This window comes from Epinephelus lanceolatus, chromosome 19 (genome assembly GCF_041903045.1).
Source record: "Epinephelus lanceolatus isolate andai-2023 chromosome 19, ASM4190304v1, whole genome shotgun sequence".
NCBI classification, from domain to species: Eukaryota; Metazoa; Chordata; class Actinopteri; order Perciformes; family Serranidae; genus Epinephelus; species Epinephelus lanceolatus.
Window position 1 is genome coordinate 12,485,029 of NC_135752.1, and position 21,993 is coordinate 12,507,021.

A 21,993-nucleotide genomic window follows, 5' to 3' on the forward strand; every position below is an offset into this window, starting at 1 on the left:
GCAACGACATTTCCTGGTAAATACCAAGGGAAAGATATGGCCGTTAACATGCTAGTTAGCGTCTCAACTTCGAGAAAACGGGTCGTGTTTCTTTAAGAGACGATGTAAACATTCACACAACTTCCGGGTCACCATGGCTAGCCGTTAGCTTCTTTTAGCTTGTCGAGTTTAAACCACGGAAAGCTGTAGAAGTCTGTGCGTATACCTCCTGAGCACATTGTTCTGTCTTAAATTACCATATACAAATGTAATATGTTATGTAAGAAGTAATACTTGAAGTGCAACTGGTGTGAGCAAACGTACTGAGGTGTCAAGAGTTTGGACAACTGTTAGCTATGTTGTTGTAGCTAACGATAGCTAGCGTTGTTTTGACAGGGTTGATTTTGTTTACTACCTCGTCTTACTTTTGTAACTAGTTACTGGACAACTAGCTATTCGCATTGTCTTAAATAGAATATACGGTTTATTGTAGCAGGTAACGTTAAGCTTCATTAGTATCTGATAGTAACATTATGCTAAAATATAACGTTAGCCTGTTTTCTGATACTTCAAAATAAAAGTCTTCGTGGATTTTCCAGCACTGATAACATACTGATTTCAGGTGAGATAGGATATCTGGGCGTATAGTCAGTAAACGCCTCCACCACCTACCCCACTTCATTTTCCCTACAGGATGGCTTCATTTGGCTGGAAGAGGAAAGTTGGTGAGAAGGTTTCAAAGTCGGTGGTGCAGCAGTTTGAGGCTGAGGCAGAGGGGAAGGCTGAAGGTGCTGGACGGAGTAAGGATGAGGACGTGGACTGGCTGCACGCGATCAAACGACGGCGGGAGATCCTGCTGGAGGACTGTGAAACCAAGAGCAAGAGGCTGAAGGATGAAGGTGCAATGCTGGCTGAACATGGCAGGTGAGGGGTGCTATTAAAAGCCGGGAGGTTTCTGTGCTTTCCGTGTGCATATTATGTCAGTGACAGCTTGAAGAATAGCACACGGAGACAAGCAAACATCAATTATCTGGACAATTTGTAAACCCTTTGTTAAATTGCCTGTATACAGAGGCAAATATCAAGTCTACATAAAACTACTGGTTGTTCTGTGGGTGGCGGGATTAGTTAGAGTTTTCAGAGAAATGAAGTGGACTGTAAAATCTAGGCACTTAATGTTTGCTCACCTGTTGCTTTAAGAACAATTATTGCTGAACAAATGAGCTATTATTTCCTTTGAAATACAGTTCTGTACAGCAAGCAGGATTATAAATCATATCTTATTGTATGATACTGAGGGCTTCCTGTCTGTGTGCTGCTGGATTCATTTTGTCGTTGACAACTGGGTTTTATAGCAGGGACTTAATCACACTGTCCAAAGAAAGTTATTACTACAGCCAGTGAACCACAAGTTCATCATCTTCTGAACTAAAGCAGGATCTGCTAATGACAACCAATTAGGAAATTCACTGTGAGGGAGGAGGAAGAGGAGATTGCGATGAGGATAGCAACACTTCCGTCCTTCACTATGTGTCTCAGTTGATCATCAGACAGACTTGCTTTATCTTCAGAGTAGTCTAAAGAGGCTCAACGTTGCCAATAAAAAGGGACATGTGATATTATAAATCCTCCAAGGGAGGGCACCATTGTACAGAGCACACAGACCCAACTATAACAGCTCCCCACTGACTTACTACTAAGGTCAAACATATAATAAATATTTCATTTCAAAGGCACAGTTAAGCCATCTAAATGTTCCCTGTATTTTGTTGAATGGTATTTTTATGAAAGAGCATGATGTGTTTTGGCGTCTGCAATCACTTGTATAGATTTGGATTTCAAAAGCTAAGGAGATGTATTGCTCTCAGGATTAATTCAGTAAAGGGATATAACTACAGTTTATTATTTTGACCATGTCTTCAGGCCTATCAACCCATTTTAATAGTATTAGAAGTGAAAAAGACAAACAAAATGGAGCAATTTAAGGGATGCGTTTAAGACAGAAAGTGCTGTTTAAAAGAAAGATGTGGTTAAACTGCTCATACAATATATTGTAGCAGCATTTGATGTACACTCTTACAAAGAGTTGTAACAAACATTATTTTAGGTGATAATTCTCTGCTTGTTGGTTTTAAAAATGCTTCCAGCACTGTATTTAGTATCATATTGTGTGATCACTGCATTGCCTTTATATGAAGCTGGCTTGTTTTGATAGACACAGATGTTCGAAAACAAAATAGGCCATTTTCAGAAACTGTTATCTGATATTTCTTCTATGATAATTGACCTTTTTAGCCAAATAATAATCACTTTGTGCAACCCCCCTCACTCCAAGAGATGTAATGTTGTTGCCCTTAGTGACTTCCTGTAATTGTATTTGCGAGGAGAAAGTGGATTTTGCAGGGGGAAATGATGTCCTGCTGCTCCATAATGGCTGTTCTGTAGTTGGAGATGGTGTCTGGTCTGCGATGTCAGCCAGGATTTTTTTTTTATCTCCTCTAACAACACTGACCTCTGATGTCAGTCCGTCATTACCAAAGTTAAGATGCTTCTGATGTAATTGAAGAGCTGGTCAAGTACCTGTGTGTGTTCTGATAAGCCTCTTTGAGTCACATTGGGCGTCATTCACAAACAATGCGTACACATACATCTGTGCTTGAACCGTGGGTACGAACATTTTACGCACCCATCTGGGATTCATCAATATTTTCTTACCTGAATTTGTTTGTACTAGAATTGCCTCATACCACGCAGACACACAGATGATGAAGACCTGGCTGTCTTAAATAATGTAAACGCATAGCTTTTAATTAAACGCATAGCACATTAAAACCGAATTAATAAAAAAAAGGCTTCAGTAGACAACAATATTTAAAACTGTTCATTGACCAATGCATTAAATAACAATGAAACTGATGCCTTTTCATCCTCATCAATTATTATCATAATTTAAATATTCAATTGTAAAATCTGAGTGTCACAGTTCTGGCTCACAATGGAGAATATAAGAATACTCATTTTGAAATGAAACAATTTTGATTTATATTGTTTTAATTTATTTGATTTATAATGTTCGCCTACTCCCACTGATCTCCAGTGCCATGAAATCATGTGTATAAAAGGGTATATAAAAGATCCTGATTTACCTCCAAGCAGGTGTTAAAGGAACAGTGTGTAAGATTTAGGGGGATTTAGCAGTGAGGATTGTAGATTGCAACTACAGACTGTATAACGATGGACAACGCGTCTCCACTTACCCCCATTGTACAAAAATAAAGCCAAAATATCCCAGATAGGCCGCTGCTGACTTGCACTGGTGACATCATTTGGAGCCAGAGTCTGCACAGTAGAGATTTCCGTGGTGTTGAGTTCCCGCCCAAACAACCATCCAAGCAATTGTGAGCAATGCTATTTATTGCACAGCACAACAATTGGTAGACACAGCTAGCAATCATAACGTCAGATCTCATTTTTATAGTGTCAGATAACTCATTAAAACCAAACTTATCAGAAAAACAAACACTTGAACATATATCAGCATGATAAGAACTACCTAAAATGACAGAAACCAACTTTGAGATAGATTAATTGGATGTGTACTTTGACTTTTTCCATCTTTTTTTGTACAGTCTGTGGTTACAACCAGCTGAAACTTCTCCTGGTTGGATTTCATGTAGTGTTCATTGTTAAGGAAGTTTTTACCAGGAGCTGAATTATCCACAGAGGTCTCAGACAGACAGACCAAATGATTTAAACTGGTTAAAACATTGAAGAAAGCAGTTTCACATTACAAATCAGTGTTTCTTCAATGCTTGTCAGAGACAGGCCGCTAGCCCAGCCCTTGCTAATGTGTGCACACCTTTTTTCTCACATAACTTAAGATCTAGACGTTCAGGAGGTTTTTACTGGAAGCTGAATTACCCGCAGAAGTCTCTTCCTCTCTGAAACAAGCAGTTTCAGTTTCATCACGAATAAAGCAGTTTCATGTAAAAAAAATAAAAAATAAAAATCAAAATCTGCTTTTCTGACACTGTTCTTCACAAAGGGGTGACTAACTATGGTGGCCGACACAAAAATGCAAATGGCCCTATCTAGAGCCAGTGTTTGCTTTGTCTGTTCTGGACGACTGTAGAAACATGGTGGTGCAACATGGTAATCTCCATAAATGAGGACAATTCTTGTTTTCAGGTGATTATACACTAAAGAAAACATCCTTATTATATTTCATTTCTGCCAATATATCCCCCTAAATCCTACTCACTGTACCTTTTAAGATATCTAGTGTTGCCAGAAGATATTGCAGCCCATGCCTTCACGAGAGAGAGCATCTTCAGAGACCGACATAATGTGTTTAAAGAGGGTGCCGAATGTTTTCAAAGCTGTTAACGACTGCCAAGACATTCACTAATATGTAGAAACAACTTCATCGCTTTTTTCATGATCCACCTCTCAGCAAAATTATTTCTAGTGCAGAGAAATTGTAGGCTGACTGCAACTAGTGGGCATGCGCCTGTCAGTTAAAAATATTCAGAGTCACTAACATACGCACATTGGTAAGAACGCACATATTCGTGAATGAGGTAGAAGTTTTAGTGCAACTTTTTTCAAAGATTTTAAGGTCAACGGTTATTGCTTTATGTAAATTAACTAGAATAACCAGCCACAGCAGGGCTAAGTTTCCCGCAGTCCAGCAGTTACCAGGGTTTAACCAACCACAGTCAATATTAACAGATTTGGCAATTTTACCATATGTGAGATTTTCACACAGTAGTCTTCATACAGTAGCACACATTTTCTGTAACATTGGGTAATACTGTCATGCAGAGTAGAATCTTAAAAAGGATGACAGACTGCCCTGTCATTGTTGTGTATGCATGAATCCGCTGTGTGACACTTTTATTCATGAACTGCACACATGAAAGGAAAATAAAGAATGCCCATTGTCTGACTGACTGATTAGTGAATGGTTAAACAAACAAACACTCCAAAAGATTGTTATGCAAAACAGATTGTGCATTCATTTGTAAATATTGATTTATTCTGGGAGTCTTCTAAACATATGCAACAGCTGCCGAAAGATTTAGGCTCAGGCCTTTCAGATATGTCGTACAAAAGATGACTTACAGCTCCCTCCTTCACTTAGACTAAAAGAAACATGCCAATTGTTTCAGAAACATCAAATAATTTAATAAAAACACAGAGGTGAAAAAAGAAGGCCATGCAGTTGGGAGTTATGGCTCACTTTATGTCTTTAATATCTAGTTAAAACAGTAGCTTGGGAGGTGTGGGAGTGTTGCCAGGCAGCAGGTCACCTAATCATCCAAATACTTCTCATAGTTTTCTGATTTGTCTGGCTTCCAGCTGCCGTGCTGAGTCAGTTTTTCAGGTGAAAACTGAGATTGCAAGTTGTGATTTGGCTCTGAGGAGCTATTTGAAATGTTCAGTAACTTCTGGGGGTCTGTTTTGTGTGTTTGTGTGTGGTTTAGATTAGTTTAGTAGTTAAGTGTTGTCATCATAACCATGTGTTAGGGATGTTTCCCTCTTTGAGACAGCAGTGTGTAATGTGATCGTAATGTCCCAGCCTCCTATTCTTTTCAGCACAATAACAAGATGCCAATGTCCTGTTTTGTTTCATGTTTGTTGACTTTTTCTTGAAACTACATATGTGAGTGCACTTAGATCTTTCCAATGATTGCAGGCTTCTGTTTATCTCACTTCTCTTATTGTTGTTACTTTGACTGATGTACAGAGATGTGATAACAGTAGAGGAGTTGTTTTTAGCGCTCGGGCTTCAAGGGGTGTATTACCTATTGCTTAATTTCCTCACATGATTTTGCAGTGTCTTTTGCCTCATTTGTTGGTGCGATTTCCACATCGCTCTAGTTCCATTTCCTCACTCATGTCTCTGTTAGATAACAGTGGTATATGTTGTCTCAGGCTTGATCCTGGTTCTGGCTGTAGTATGAGTTTTATAAGTGATCAGTGTTAATGGTCTCACTGTGTGGTTTTAGTTGCTTTTAAGTTTTCAGGATATCCTTCTCCATTAAGCTATAAAAGTTATGGACACGACAGACACGTATCGTCAAACCAAGGTTTTCACTGCATAATCTTTCTAAGCCTTTGTCTTGATCAGGCTATTGCAATGATTCTTGAGTCAATATTGACTTGAGGAAGAGGAGAGCATTGTTCGAGTGAACATGAACATATATATGTGTGCCCTTTCAGCATGTTAAACAAGCAAATATCTGCTTGTCAGAAGCCCAAAGAATTGTCTGTGTACAACAGATGAGTAGGCTACAGTGGTGACAGCTGCAGCGTGACTTCTGCCCAAATGTATGCAAATCCTGTTTATTGTTCTTCTCATATGTCTGGAAAGAAGCTAGTAGCCAATCTCAGTCTCTCCCTAGCTCAGGAGATTGATTTGCAACCTATCATTTTACCTCGGTGGATCTGAGTGTGTTTGTTTAGCCTGCTGCAGCCCTTTTATACTCTGTGCTGCCATTCTGTCACACAGGTAGACAGGTGGACAGCTGTTGTGGGGTATGCTTGCAGCTTTACAGCATTAAGAAGCCAGTGCAGCATATCATACTGGGACTGGGAGCCATTTCTCCTTTTTCACTCTATTTATAGGACAAAGGTCAATAAGTTCTAGTTAGATAGGGTGTCAGCAGTCTTGACATATTAGCTTAAAAGTCATTCAGTAGTCTTAAATTTGAGTTTGTGAGGGCTTAAGTGACACGAACATTTTATATTATTTTATCCATCTTTTCATTTCTTTTTGTCAAAATAAGCCACGCTCATCTGCATAAAAGTACACTGAACCTAATACTGTCTTTGACTTTATACTTGTACTTACCTGTTGGCAAAATGTAGATTAACTTAACTCACTCTAATAACTGTTTTCCTACATAAAACCTACCTCTGCACAAGACAACATATAAGTATCTTTATTCTTACTCGCAATACTTGAAAAAGAAAGATGATTTGTCCTAAATCATTCTTAAATTTGGTTAAAATGATCCTGAAAAGGTCTTAAAAAGTATTAAATTGTAGTGCCTGATGCCTTTACACACACCCCATTAGAACTTTTTATTTGAGAAAAATACAGAATAACTCAAATACATAAAACGAATGGGAGGGGTGACTTGTAGCTTTCAATAATCCAATAGTTTCCTGAAAAATTTATAAAATTTGCACTTAAGTTAATAAAACCCAAAAATAAAATAATGTGACCAATAATGTAATGAAATATCCTGATTTATATTATTATAACATTTCAAAAGAACTGTACTGTAAACTAAAGTGAAATCACATCCTACCCTAAGCCAAAATACATATTTAAGCTGTATTAGTGTAATGCTGGGTAGCCATGACTAGATCTCTAGTCAGCAGTGAATTAATACATTTTAGCAGTACAACTTCCGTCTTTCCACTTCCCATTTGTGGTTACCGTTTCTGAGTTACTAAGAGAGTTTGCTTGTACTGTTCAAATGTATTTATTTAACATATTCACTGGTATTTAGGTTTGTATTTGGGTGTGTACACTTCCCTCTACCCATGCAGAAATTTTGCAAGATCAGGTGATGCAAAAGAAAAACTTTATTCAATAGGAATCACTGTTGACTCAGATGAAAAAGTAAAATTTCATGGAGATTGAATTGACTTCGCTTTTACTGCTCATTTGTGGAACATTTTCTGCAGCTTTTGTCATCTTCTGATAGTGTCTAATCTCGTATCTACTCTGGTCTAATGGACAATCTTGGACAACAATCAATCATCATGGATATGAGCGGGTTCATTTCCTTTTGGTAGGGATTTTAGTTTAATGCATCTTTGCCTGATAACTTGCTATCTGTTGTAAATTTCAAATTCTATAGAAAGCCTAGAGTTTCCAAAACATGAAATTAGCATCAAATGTTAGTGTTTACAGTAGGAAAACATGGAAATACAAGATTCTGTATACTTGCTGACTTTACATTTCACAGAGAAAAAAAGTATACTTTTTACATTGTAACATTATCAGTCAAGTTATTACATTATTGTGGTTTATTACATTTTCAAACAGGTCATTTGCAAATTTTAGGACATTTTCAGGAAGTTGTTACATTATTGGCTGCTACACTACACGACTTAGCAATGTTCCTTAAAAGTCTATTTATATCAGCTTGTAAGAAGCCTTATATAAGAACGGAAAGACATGATAGGGGCTCTGACTTCTCTATAACAAGCACCAACACAAATTTCCAGGGAAAAGGTCTTCATGTTATCTACTGAGCAAACATGTCAGCGGCCTTATGTTAGGTTACATAACGTATATCAAGTGTCAGGGCGGGGATAACCAAACTGTGTCTAATTTCACCGCTTTATATGGTTGTCTATTTGAGTCTGTCATGCTTCAGCGCCATGTTATACCAAAGAATTGAACATGAACCAAAGCTGATACAAAGTCATATTATCTCCATGTAGTCCAAGATGTCCGTGTAGGGCGTTGATAGCTTTGGGTAACTTTAGATCATAGTCAATAAACATTTATGCACTGTAAATAATTTAGATGCGTGTCTATGGAGTAGTATATCATGCTGCAAAGCTTCTGCAGTTTATGATGCCATAAACAGTCACCTATGTGATTAATCCCCCAGCTCTATAATGTCTGGTTAAACGATGTGTGTGTTTTCTTTAGGCACTGGGAGGCCATTAAGAAGTTGGATGAGGCCATTCAGCTGACTCCAGACAATCCACTATTGTATGAAATGAAGTCTCAGGTAAATTATAAATATATATTTTTATTGTTTACTCATTTTGTCTCTGTGTTAATCATTTCTCCTGCTGTTTTTTTAAAGATAGGTTCACATTTTCCCCAATTATATCTTAAAAGAGTACTACACTGATTTAGCATTGCACTCCCATAACAGTAACGTTGAACGGTAAAGAAAAAAAACAAGATGCAGCCAAACCAGAGATATGGTCTATTTTATTCCACACAATCCTTCTCCTTATCAAAACCCGGCGGCTCATGTTCCATGCTATAAATACAGCTTCTGTCAAAGGAGTCTGGTGGCTTTGGATGGGGGCAAAACACATTTTAGCCTCCTTAAAAAAAGACCACCTAGAAAATCAATATCAGTTTAAGTGTGTGCAATATTTTGATTTTTTTCACTGGTTTACGTCTCTATCAGACAGCCCTTTCCAACGGGGAACTGTAGCTGTTATATCGTCATCTTCAAAGCCACCCAGACTCTATTGACAGAAACTGTGATGGGCGGCACAGTGGTGTAGTGGTTAGCATTATCGCCTCACAGCAAGAGGCTTCCTGGTTCAGACCCGGTGGCCTTCTCTGGGTACTCCGGCTTCCCCCACAGTCCAAAGACGTGCAATTTAGGCTAACTGGTGACTAAATTGCCCGTAGGTGTGAATGGTTGTCTATAAGTGTTAGGCCAGGGATATTTTGGCGACCTGTCAAGGGTTTACCCCAACAGGATAAGCAGTTATGGAAAATGAATGAATAAATATTTAGACTATTTTCACTAGTTTACTTCCCCGTTGGACAGCCCTTTCTGACAGGGAACTGAAGCCGTTATATCGTCATCTTCAAAGCCACCAGACTCTATCGCCAGAAACAGTCATTTAACCTCATTGTACATAACAGTTTGTTTGTGTTATTGTGTGACTTTTGGAACCAGACTAACGTGTTACCCACAGTAGTACCTGGGTTTATATGTTATCATCTCATAAAGCAGAAACCTACATCAGGTCAGGGAAAAGTTTTTAGAAGGGCTTGGGAAATAAGCATTTTGACGCTAAAACATACATACTTTGACCAAAATTTGTAACTTTGGATTTTAATATTTAAGGAACACTACTGTGTAGTTATAGAATGATATTAAAAACCTCAAAAAAACAAAATAATAGAGCCACGTGACTGATAAACGTAAATATGTTCCTGCTGTTTCCTGGCATAGCATAACCATATCTGAAATGTGATGCAGTCTCACAGCTGCCTGTAGAGTTTTACATCTGGGCAGGACAATATATAAATCTGACAGGGTTTTTGTGTGCAGGATACGCCAAGGAAATCATAGCCAATAAACAGTAAATCAGTCACTTGCAGCAACTTTCAAGATAACTGAACACATATTTGGTTCACGTCCTTTGGTTTGGGAGCTCTACTGACCACCAGCACGCTGTTTACACACTTCCTCATATCCTCGCTTGCGTGCTGTGTATGTGTGATTATTTCAAAGCCATCATGGCCACATAGACCCTCTTTCAGCTGCCACTTTGGCATGCTTTTAAGCATAAGTGATATCAGCACAGTGATGACAGAGCTGTGGCATGTTTCCAACTGCTTCCATGTTTTAGCTTTTTCAGTTCAATTTCCGTGTTCCTTAATGTTGTTTCTTTCACTTCCTCCTCCTAGGTTGATAGATTTGTGTCCTTCTTTTGTCTAGAGTTCTGTCATCATTCCTCAGCTTTTTTCCCTTTTGTTCTAACGTAGGCATCTTCGAGCAAATGGTTACCATATATATTTAGGAAAAAGTGAGGAAGCCACAGGAGGTAGACAGACCGACTCCATTATTTCTTATTCATTTACTACTACTAACACAATAAAATCTCTCCTTATAGCCATAGCCACTGTATGCCTAATATAATATTATCCATTGTAGGATATTTGAGAAGGAAATCATTAGAGGACCAGGCCTGGAAAACCACCACAAAGAGGATTTTTCCCTCCCCTGCATGCTATGACTAACTTGAGGCATGACATAAGCACAGATGTTTCTGCTTAGATTCAGCTCCAGTGTGTTTGACTACACATGTATAGCACATCAAACCTATTAGTGTCCATTATCAGGCTGAAAATAGGCTGGATCTCATCATATTCTCATTACTGGCCCAGATGACGAGGGTGCTTACACTGATGCTGGTCATCTACTTCCCCTCATCACTTTCTTCCGATTTAACTCAATCAGTATTGGGCCTTATATGTCCTCCTGTCAGTCTGTGTGACTGTTACAGCAGACCGTCATGCGCTCTGGAGGAAAGTGACTTCATTTATGAAACTGTCACCACATTGTCCTGGAGATATGAAGGGTTTGTGTTAGTGATCAGTGAATTCATAGAAACAGTGTTGTAGTGAGATTAATTGATTAATTAATTGAATTGAAAGACACTCTGCTCCATGCATTTTAATAGTTTTACAGCTCTCATGCTCTTTTGGTTTTCAGTATTCATATAGAGACATTTGAGTATTATTAGCCTATCACTGGGTGTGCAGATGTATCAAGCACAGGAAGTAGGGGGATGATAAAACTTATACCAAGATGCTGGATGTGGTTTGGGTTCAGTATACCACTGTGTATTTTATTTCATCATAAATCGCTGCTATTCTTGCATCTTAATTTCTTGTAGAGGCTCACTCAAGAGTTGCGATTCAGTATGTCATCGTGATACAACTAAGTTGTTAGGAATTTGCCACAGTGTGCTCACGACAAATCAAACAATAACAGCATGACAGTCAGCACACACTTTAAAAAGAATATAATACATAACTTCCAGCCCATAAAACGCTACATACATCCATGGATTTAAGATATTAACAAGAGGAAGGTCTAGTGCAAAGTAAGAATAAACTGTGAGGTGCTTTAGAACTGCAGCGTTCCCTCTTCAGACACGAGAACTGTACCCAGCTCAGACTTATGTCAGTTGAATCAGATCTGACTGTTCAATACAAATATTGACTTGTTGGCTCATTCCTTTGTTTCCACATAGGGTTTGACAGAATGTTCAGGGTGGAAGTAATGTTCATGTAATATAGTAAACAAGTCATATCAGCCCTCTGAGCTAATGCATGCTAACTAGGCTTACCACAGAGCATCCCAGAAGTACACGGACCGACAAGAGCAAAAAGAAAAAAAATGACTGCTGGACTTGAGGAGTCTCAGTTGACTGAGGGTTCTTCAACAGGTGATTCGAATCTCTGACTTTCAGGGGGCAGCCCTACTAGACACCCCAAACTTTTGATCTGGTGTAGGACAGAGTCTTTGATAGGCATTTTTTAGTGATGCAGATTGGGTTGTCATCCCATTTCACAGATTATAAGATTGTTGTTCTGAAGAATTTAAGGCTGTTCACTCTTTCCACCTCAAGGTCATTACAGGGGCAGTTCACTCCACAATCAGAAAGACATATTTTTCCTCTTACCTGCAGGGCTATTTATAAATCCAGACTGTTTTGGTGTGAGATGCCAAGTGTTTGAGATATCAGCCTTTGAGATGTCTGCCCTCTCTGATACATAATCTACACCCGCCAGCCCTATCACTGCACAGAAGGAAACATGCATCTACTCATGGACGAGAGGCTTGTGCTTGTGACATTCCGCATGTCAAAGCATCCTTGAGCAAGATACTGAACCCCAAATTGCTCCCGGTGGAGGTGGAAAGAGTGGACAGCCTTAAGTTCTTCCGATGGCCGTTCCATCAGTGTGTGAAAACTGAGGAGCAGGTGGCACCTTGTATGGTATGGTAGCCTCACCAGTGTATGAATGGGTGAATGTGACTCATAATCCCCTTTTACACTGCCAGATTTTCGGCGAATGTTGGGCTGTTTTGCCGGCAAGTTGCGAGCGTTTAGACACACAGAGCCGGATTGGCAAGTTGATCCGAGGTGCCCAATTTTCCGTCTTGTAGGGTAGACATATTGGCGGAACCTTTTTGGTTTAAAAAGAACGAGGCGCCCTTCTGCCATGGGAGGGGCTGTTGATGACTTGTGGGAGGAGCTGTTGATGACGCCACACGTGCGACCCACTGGCGGTGGATAAACAGGAAAGAGCTGATAGCAGGAATGAGCAGCTAGTAGCAAGAGGGAAACACAAACCTGACAGACACTGTAAAGATGAGCACCTGGGGAGACAAGGAATTGCGCACCCTCCTTGTCCTCGCAAATGAAGAGGCCATTAACTGTCAAATGACGGGGACGGTGAAGGACGGGCCGACTTACGAGAGAATCGCCGGAGGACTGACCAGCCGTGGCTTCCCTCGGAGTACGTCATTGTTTACGTCAAACGCTGAGCTAAAGGTTTTGTTACTTGCTCACACTCCCCATTGTCCCAAAAAAAGGCACATTCTGTATAAACAAAAGTAGGTAGGCAGCATTTTGCTGCACTCCCCAATTTTGTTTTTATACTGCCAGTGCTAAAAAAAGACTGATTGGGCTTTCCTGTAAATTTGCACAATTCCTATCTATCTGGCTATAGTGTAAAAAGCGCTGTGAGTGGTTGGAAGACCAGAAAGTCGCTATACAAGTGCAGGTCCATTTACCATTTAAATTTTGGAAATATTCAGTTCCATGTTGTAGCAGCAGTGCGAACAATGAATACAGGAGATGTGATAGTCTGCAACCCTGAGGTGCAGTAGTGTTTATGTATCAGGTTTCAGAGAGCCTGTTGTTAATTTGTCCACCTATGTTCTATGCTGTTGAAAGTCAGGAATCCAACCCAGTAAGAGTGATCGTCTCCTATTTGCCACAACTTATGAAACAAGTTTTGCAGGTCAGATAGTATTAAAAGCAGAGATTCTAAGTGCTGCAGGATGAAATGGAGACGGAAGCGTCCACTACAGATCTTTATGCCCTGCATGCAAACTGGTAGGGTTCTTAGCTGACTGCGTTGGATAGGTGTTTACATACTAGGTGCTCCAAGATTTTTTCATTAACGTAGATGTAAATGTGACAGGTCTATAATTATTCAGGCAACTTATCATGGATTCCTTCAGCACAGGGATTGTGACAGCAACTTTTTAATTCTGGGCTTGTTGTTTTTTTGGTCACAAGGGCAACCTTGTCAAGGATGTGTGAGTAAACAGATTTCGAATAACATAATGTGTATCATAGTGAGAAGATGTACTGACACTAACAACAGTGTACTAACACACTTTAATTCCAGTAGAGAGCTGCTCAGATATAAACCTATATGTATCTCCTGATGGACATAGCAACAATACAAGGCACTTGTGGTACAGTTGCAGCCCCAGGCAAAAACTGCACTCTACAACAGCCAATGATTAGTGAACCCTTATGAGTAACTTTTTTTCTCAAATTAGTTTTCTTACAGATAGTTATGCAAATGGTTGCACGGTGGTTTAAGCTCCTTGACAGCTTGTCTCCTACATGACAGCAAAGCAAAATTAAAAAATGTATTCATCTGCATAGTGTCTGAATATGATTCATACTGTAAGACTCTGCTCGGCGTGGCAAGGTTGAAGAGGTTAATGAGTTCGCTGCAGCACTGTTAAATGTGAGCATTGATAAGTGAATTACAGAAAGTCATTTCATGATCGTGACTGTGCTTTTGTTGTTTGCTGTACAGTTTGTTCTAATAGTGAATGAGTCGCATCACACGTTCCTCGGTGACATTGTCAAATGTCCTGTTTTGTCTGACCAACAGTCTAAAATCAGATAAGATATCTAAGTTGCATCATATAAGACAAATAAGAACAGTAAATATTCACATTTGAAAAATAGAAGCAGACAATAATTGCCATTTTTTTAGTTTAAAAATTAGTTAAACCATTATTTTTTTATTTTGCCCATACTGTGGTAATGTCAAGAATCACGCTTTTGTTGTCCTTTGTAAAGGTAACTCTTAAGTGCCTTTCCTACTGGACAAAAAAACCTGCTAACATTTGGCTCTTGTGTTTAATGGAAAGGTTATTCAGCAATTATTCCCAGGACAATTGACACTGTGGTAGTCTAGGGTATTTATTAGCTCCAATCTGCTTTGGTTAGCAGTGATGAAAATGCAACACCTGGGTGGAGGTGCTAATTTTAGCTCCTTTTCAGGTGCATCATTGCACAGTGTGCCACAAAATACCATCTGTTTCTGTCCAAGCAGCATTTAAACAAAATTCAAAATTTAGTCGGTACAAAGTTTGAGAGAGAAACTGAATAAGTAAGAGATTTAAAAAGAAGTGACCACTGTTTTCACTGGCCTCCAACCCGCTTTTCACTGTTAATGAACCTGTTCTGCGGCCTACCTGTGACATCAAATGTGACACAATAGGGGAAAAAAAGGCTACTGGCAATGGGAAGGCAGTCTGTCACCTGTTGTCAATGGGTTTTCCCATGTTTAAAAAACCTGCATACATGCTAATTTTGGTGGGAATATGGTAATAAAGAGTCTTTAATCATGTCTGATGTCTCCACAGGCACTGACCATTTTGCAGGAAGTGTTCCCTGCTGTGAAGGCTGGAGAGATGGCAGTGAAATTAAGCCCCCTTTGGTGGGAGGGCTGGCAGACTCTGGGCCGCGCCCAGCTCAACCTTGGAGAGGTGGACCTGGTGAGTATGGCTGGCAATACACTCCAAATGAAAACACATTAGGGAACAACGTGTTCACAAAAGCTGTCAAACTGCAATCAAATTCAGGGCTGTAAACAAATGAGAGTACCAGATGGAGGAATTTGTGAGTCATAGCGGGAGGAAACAAAAGTCACAGAACATTGTTCACTAATTGCAGATGACGCTATAGTAGGGGTGGCAGAGACTGCAGTGATTAAAAACAAATGCATTGTTTGGTTGTGGTCAAATAGGCACCATTTTGCATTTTGTGTTTTGTGCAAACACACCAAAAATCAAGCCGGCATATATAGACTATACCAACATTCACTCAGTAGGGTTTCATAAAATTGATGGCCTCTTGCTCAGTCAGACACTAATGATCTTCATTGGAACGGCCCCATCTCATTTTGGGATGTTTGTTTTTGCAATGAACTACACCTGTTATTGCAGCCAGCTATTAATCAGATCTGTCTTCGCTTTTGAAGGTCTGTTAAGATACGTCAGTTATTTCTGTTTACTACTTTCTGCAAACTTTCGCTTGAGATGTTCCCCTTTCAAAGCACTCCCACTGTCACCTGGGGCATGGACGATTGCTGAAATTGCCCCAGAACACGCCGGGACCTGTGGGTGTATGAAACCCGCTGTTCTCAGTTACACCGTTCGTCCATTTTGGAGCCAAGGAGACAGGACTGAACTCCAAAACCCTTCAGCTAATGGCACTGCATGTCACTCAAAGAGCGAGAGACCTGTCCTACGGCACCAAAAACAACAATGGGAAGTGTTGAAAGTTAACTGAGCTCAAACTAAACCAAATATAGACACACCTCCCTGTATAATGGAGCTATTGGGAAGGAAGGGAAAAAAAGGCACGTCTATTTTTAGCAAGGCTTGTTCAGTCGAGTTTTAGAGCTTCGTGTGCATCAACATGTTTGAGTAGTGCCTGTTTGTGCAAATGTGAGTGCAGTGATTACCCATTTTCTCTTTCATGAGTCCATTATTTTCCTGCCCTTCTCTAATTTCCACTACTGGAAAATACTCAAATAAAACAAACAAATAGCTTCTGATTTTGTTTTTTCTCTGAATGTTTTAAAAACACTGGACATTGCAGCATAACAGCTCCGTCGCCATTTATCTTCTTGGTATTTTCAGTAAGGAGCCAGTTAATCTTCCGTCTGTGGCATTTTGTCTGATGAAGAATTACTTTTGAAATAAAGACTCATTGAGAGTCTAGTCTGTTCAAGATTAAACTTGATATGTTGTTTTAGGCACAGACAGTTTCATTAATCAGAAAATGCTAACAGTTAAGCTGTCAGAGACTTTTTCAGTTGAAGTTGACGCTGCAGGTTATTTATGTTACAGGTGGACAACGCTCAGCATCGAGCTGCAAGCCATGTTGGCTTGATATAAGACTCCTGTTAAGAAACCAATCAAGTACTAGGCTCATGTCAATTTATTTTTACGTTTAAGAAATTCCTTGCAACAGAAAATAGATTAAATTACTTATCAAAGATAATCATCTTCCAACAAATCCCCATTTTACGAAAGCTGTTGTTTCAGGCCAGGAAAGGCTGGTGAGTAAAAACAGAGTTCCTTTTTGTTTTGATCATTAAATGCTTAATGTGTGATGCATCAGTGACACTTCCTCAGCCTGACTTGTTCCACAGGTTGGCCACGAGGCTTTTGTTTTATTGGGGTGACTTGGATGACTGATTGATTGTATTTTCGTAAGAGGTGTGGCTCACTGTATCACTGGGAACAGGTGCAACTCAATAGCTGAGCAGTCCACATGAGGACAAGAACACGTCAGAGATGGTGTCCTCTCACCTGTACATAGCAACCGATAGGGGACTCCAACAGTTTAGTATTACACTTCCATAAGACAGATCCTGAGCTTTTGGGGCAGATCCAGGGATATTTTAATGGATCGGTACTGACTTGAATAGACCTGATGAAATCCAGATCCTTTCTTTACCGTAGTCAACTGTCTGCTAATGTTGCAGCATTGCTTTCCTTTTACTACAGTCTGGCTTTACAGTGCCAGCAGTATGTGATTCTCTAAGCTCCGACACAAATGTATTATGGGTTTTTTTTATCTCTCCTCTCTTTCTCATCACCTAAAGGCAGTGAACAGTCACAAAACAAATGACAAACATCACTGCAGCAAGTCATGTGAGCTGTCCGTAATTAATATTAATTCCGTGTGTAACTTGATGGCAGGCCAAAATTAACAGTTCACCCCAAAATCTGAAATACATGTTTTTCCTTGTACCTGTAGTGCTATTTATCAGTCCAGATTGTTTTGACCATGTCAGTTGGTGTATTGGGGATATCAGCCGTAGAGTTTCTCTCAAGTAGAATGGAACCAGATGGCACTCGGCCAAAGTACGCCCAACAACCATATTACTGCTCAGAAGGAAGTGTGCATCTACTGCTAACTCACCTAGCTCCATTGAGCTGGCTAACGTTACAGCTCAGCCCACTCTGGAAACTAACTGAAACCTAGCTGAACCAATAAAACAAAAATTAAAAAGGATCTAAAAATAAAAACTAATAAAAAATACAAAACAATAATAACTTTAGCTTACAACTTGTGCTGTCAAGAGCACATATGCTTCGGCCTGTGTGGTGTTACGGTTAGCTGGTGTAGTTTGGTAGAAAAAAAATAGTTCCTACATTAAACTGCTCACAACAAGGTCTGTGGATTTCTTGAGTAACCGGGTCATGATTTCTGGAAAGAGACATTTGACTGTTTAGTTTGTCAAATATTTTTTTTGGTGCTTTGAGCACCACAAGCTGAGTGCCATCTAGTTACATTATATTGGAGAGAAGGCAGACATCTCTACGGCCGATATCTCCAACACTCAGCAACACACACCAAAACAATCTAGATTTATAAAATAACACTACAGGTAAAAGTAAAATCATAGGATTTAGTTGATTACAATCAAGATTTGTGTTCAGTGTCCAGCAAGTGTTATTTGAACAGCTGAGAACTTTTTAAGGTATCTTATCTAACTTACCTGATTGGATTTATTACCATATTAACACAGACCTCCCATTACATAGCATTTTTTCCATAGCATGTGCCTGATAGATTGCAGACATCCCATTTATGAGCTCATCGGGATAGAATGTAGGGATGGATTTATTTCTCCGATTCCCAGACAAATCCTCACAACTAAAGCTTGACATCAGGTCCCGTAAATGTTTGGAGGCCATCTGTATGTCTGTTCAATGAGACTATAATTTTAACATCGATCTACAACTGCACAGTCAGCTGAGAGATATTGATGTCTTCTTAATGAAACTATAAATCTGTCTGCAACACAACACAACACAAAGAATGTCAGGGTCTTGCTTGTAGACATGCTGATGATGCACCCTTCTGCTCATCCAGCTGCACAGATGCCAATGTCATACCATTCATCTGTGAGAATTACAGCCAACCTGCAAAAAACGCCTGAAAGAATTCCGGCTAAACATTTGATTTGTTGAAGACCACAAACTCGCTTTTACCCATTTTCATGACCAGCCCTAAAAGCTTGTGTTGAATCCTAAGCTCACGCTGTACCTGTCCCTGTAGGCTGTGAGGTCCTTCCAGGTTGCAATCCACCTGTGTCCATCAGAGCGCACACTGTGGGAGGAAGACCTGGAGTGGGCATCCAGGCTACAGAAGCAGCATTTAGCAACCAAGGAGAAGGCTCGGCAAGAGGAGGAGGCCAAAAAACAGATCCTAAATGCCCCCGAGCTCGAGCAGGAGTATGACTTTGAGTCTGATGAGGTGCTGGCCGCCTGCGTGGCTGTTGCTGATCGACAGACGCGCTATGAGGAGCTGAAGAGAACTGCTGTGGTCATGGACGCTGACGGGAATGTGAAAAATGTACTCATTGGGGAGGGAGGGTCAGAGGACGCAGGGATACCATCAGAAGAACAGTTTGTCAAAGCAAGAGGACTTTGAATTGGTTTCAGCATGAATTGATTGTACTGGTTACATGTTTTAGGACTGAGTGGTATTATTTCTGCCGCCACAGTGAGTGTGTGTGTGAAGCTATAGCATAAAAAGCTATTCAGAAGCAGGGTTGTAGCGGTATACTGTGAAACCACATATCGTGGTATGAAAATTGACAGTTATCATAACGTGACATTTGCTTATATACGGTATTGAAAAAAAAAAAGTTTCATGTTTCAATTATAACAACAACAAAATAAACTTATGTATTTATTCCTTTAAGGGTAATTGTTATTTATAAGAATAATAATAATTGTTTAATACCGTATGCCGTAATACTGTGAAACTAATGTTTTCTGAGACTGTTATAATATCATGAAAATCTCATACCGTTGCAACCCTGTTCAGAAGCAACAGAATATAAGGCATTTAAGTTTTGTTGTTTTCCATCCCTTAAATGTTAATTGTGTTAAATGTGCATGTAGAGTGTTAATATGTTTTGAAGCTTTAACTTAACTGTCTCTTTCTTCTGGATAGCACAAAAACACTGACTTTTCATTTGTGATTATTTATAAAAGTAAGATGCATTTTCCAAAAATAATGTTGACAGAAGAAGTATAACAAAAGCTCTAGTTACACTGATTAACCTGTAGCTGAAGCAGTTAAAAGCTGCTAACACGTTAATGAAAAAACAAAATTAAACATTTGTGTTAGAGCTTTTATAGTACATTAAATTGATTTATTGTTGAACTGAGTATCCTCCAGGATAAAGGCATATAAAGACAAATCAAAGTCAAGAAAGAGAGGTGGTAGAGATTAAACACAATGAAATGGTTTCCTGTCTTGATTAGGAAATCCAGAATCATTTTCTGTAAGGCACATGAACGCTGATAGGTAAATATTACTGACCTGTGAGGATTTAATGTGTCTGTTTGTTGTCAATGAGTGAATAAACATGAATCATAGGTAAACATTATGTGTTTCCTGCAGCTTTCTTGTCTTGGGGACAAATGTTTGAGTCTAGTAGTTATATTAGGAAGTGAGAAGGTAAGAAGACGAAGCGTATTCATATTCAAATGATTCGTACTGTGCCTGAGTACGCCCCTCCTCAGCTCTCACATTCGTGATGTTGGTTCCTATCTTTGTACACTTATGTCATTATCTACATGTGCTACAGTGTAGCATAGGGTGCTGCAGAAGGACACTGCTGCACGTGGGACCTTTGCCTGGGAGACGAGTGGTGCAGCAGGGCCAAGCTCTGCTCCTGGTTGGAAATGGAGCCATTGCTGAAAGGGCACAGAGCTATCTGCCTCCCGCTGGAACTCAGACTGCAGGACGAAGGCAGCAGCATAGCCGTATCTGGGTCTGGGTCCATCTGATGTATAGGCATTTGCATTAAATTGAGACTTTCATAACCCAATTAAAAACTCCTTGTAGTTGCCTTAAATAGCAGTTCACTTCCGAGTTTTGGAACACTTGGTGCTCACACCTGATGCATACCGTACTGAAGTACCCATGAACAGTAATCAAAACCACCCTTTCAAAAAGCACAGATGGGGGCACCATGCCCGGGTATGATGCACAGTGTTCACACTACTCAAACGAACTGGACGTTGGGCTCTAGTGTACTCAGATGCGGGCCTTGTTCCCTGATGTTAAAAGCCCCTAAGAGACAAATCTTAGCATGCTAATATGCTAACAATGACAATGCTAACATGTTAATGTTTATCAGGTTCAGTGTTCACTATTTAAGTTTTGCATGTTTAACATGCTAACATTAGCCGGAAACACAAAGAACAGCTGAGGCTGATAGGAATGTCATTCATTCTGCAGGTATTTGGTTGTAAACCAAAGTATTGCACAACTCAAATTTTGACCTGATGATGGTGCTAGATGGAAAGTCAGGGAATCAGAGTTGTCACAGTTCATCCTCTGGGGACCATGCATATCTTGACCAGATTTTACAACAATCCATCTAATAGTTATCAAGGTATTGCAGTTAAAATCAAAAATGTTAACCTCATGGTGGCAGAAGACAAAAAGTCACCACCGTCATTAGAGTGCATCTTCAGGGAACCATGAATTTAAATATGTATAAAATTTCATGGCAGTCCATCCAATAGTTGTTGAGATATATAGTCTGGACCAAAGTGGCGGACTGAGCGACATTGTTGCCCACCAGTGCGAGCATAAGATGAAATCCAAATATCAAATATAATGTTAAAAGCCAAAACAAATGAAATGCATACATACATTATGAGGCTTTTTTAAAACTATTAATTGAATTAACCTTACAATGCAAAACATCGTGGGAGGACAAATAGAAAAATCTTATACTTACAACATTCTGCATTTAGCAGGAACTACTACACACCACCCTTTAGAGAGACATGTAGCCCATTCTCTGTAAGTTCAGGGGGAAATAATCAGCTTCACACTTACTCACTCACACTTACAATCACACTTCTGTACAATATGCTACAGTGCTGAACCACAAGAATCAGAATGCATTGGCAAAGTACACAAAAGATAAAATAAAGTAAACCACAAGCTGCAGAGTGCTGTTTCAGCTTTAATTACAGAAAGTCATTGTTTCCGCTGAATTTCTCCAGTAATACTGCAGAAAAGCCACAACAGTGAAAGTGAAAACATTACTGTAAGAGCTTGATAAGGCTTTTTGGCGTATATTAGGCAACGCTCTTACCAGAAAATGTAAGTCGAGTAACTTTTAAA

The 21,993-nt window shown here is 39.6% G+C and overlaps 1 protein-coding gene across 1 annotated transcript; it reads left to right on the top strand.

Moving 5' to 3' along the window:
• The first annotated feature begins 71 nt into the window (after nt 1-71).
• Nucleotides 72-20,231, top strand: ttc33 (tetratricopeptide repeat domain 33). Its single transcript, XM_033646056.2, has 5 exons — nt 72-195; nt 673-903; nt 8,660-8,741; nt 15,180-15,311; nt 18,895-20,231. The coding sequence occupies exons 2-5, from the start codon at nt 674-676 to the stop codon at nt 19,267-19,269; spliced, it is 819 nt and encodes a 272-aa protein (XP_033501947.1). The 5' UTR covers nt 72-195; nt 673; the 3' UTR covers nt 19,270-20,231.
• The last annotated feature ends 1,762 nt before the right edge of the window (nt 20,232-21,993 follow it).

Coding starts and splice junctions, on each gene's coding strand:
- ttc33 (XM_033646056.2), top strand. CDS start 674: ATGGCTTCATTTGGCTGGAAGAGGAAAGTTGGTGAGAAGGTTTCAAAG. Junction 8,742..15,179: donor TGTATGAAATGAAGTCTCAG/GTAAATTATAAA, acceptor ATGTCTCCACAG/GCACTGACCATTTTGCAGGA. Junction 15,312..18,894: donor ACCTTGGAGAGGTGGACCTG/GTGAGTATGGCT, acceptor CTGTCCCTGTAG/GCTGTGAGGTCCTTCCAGGT.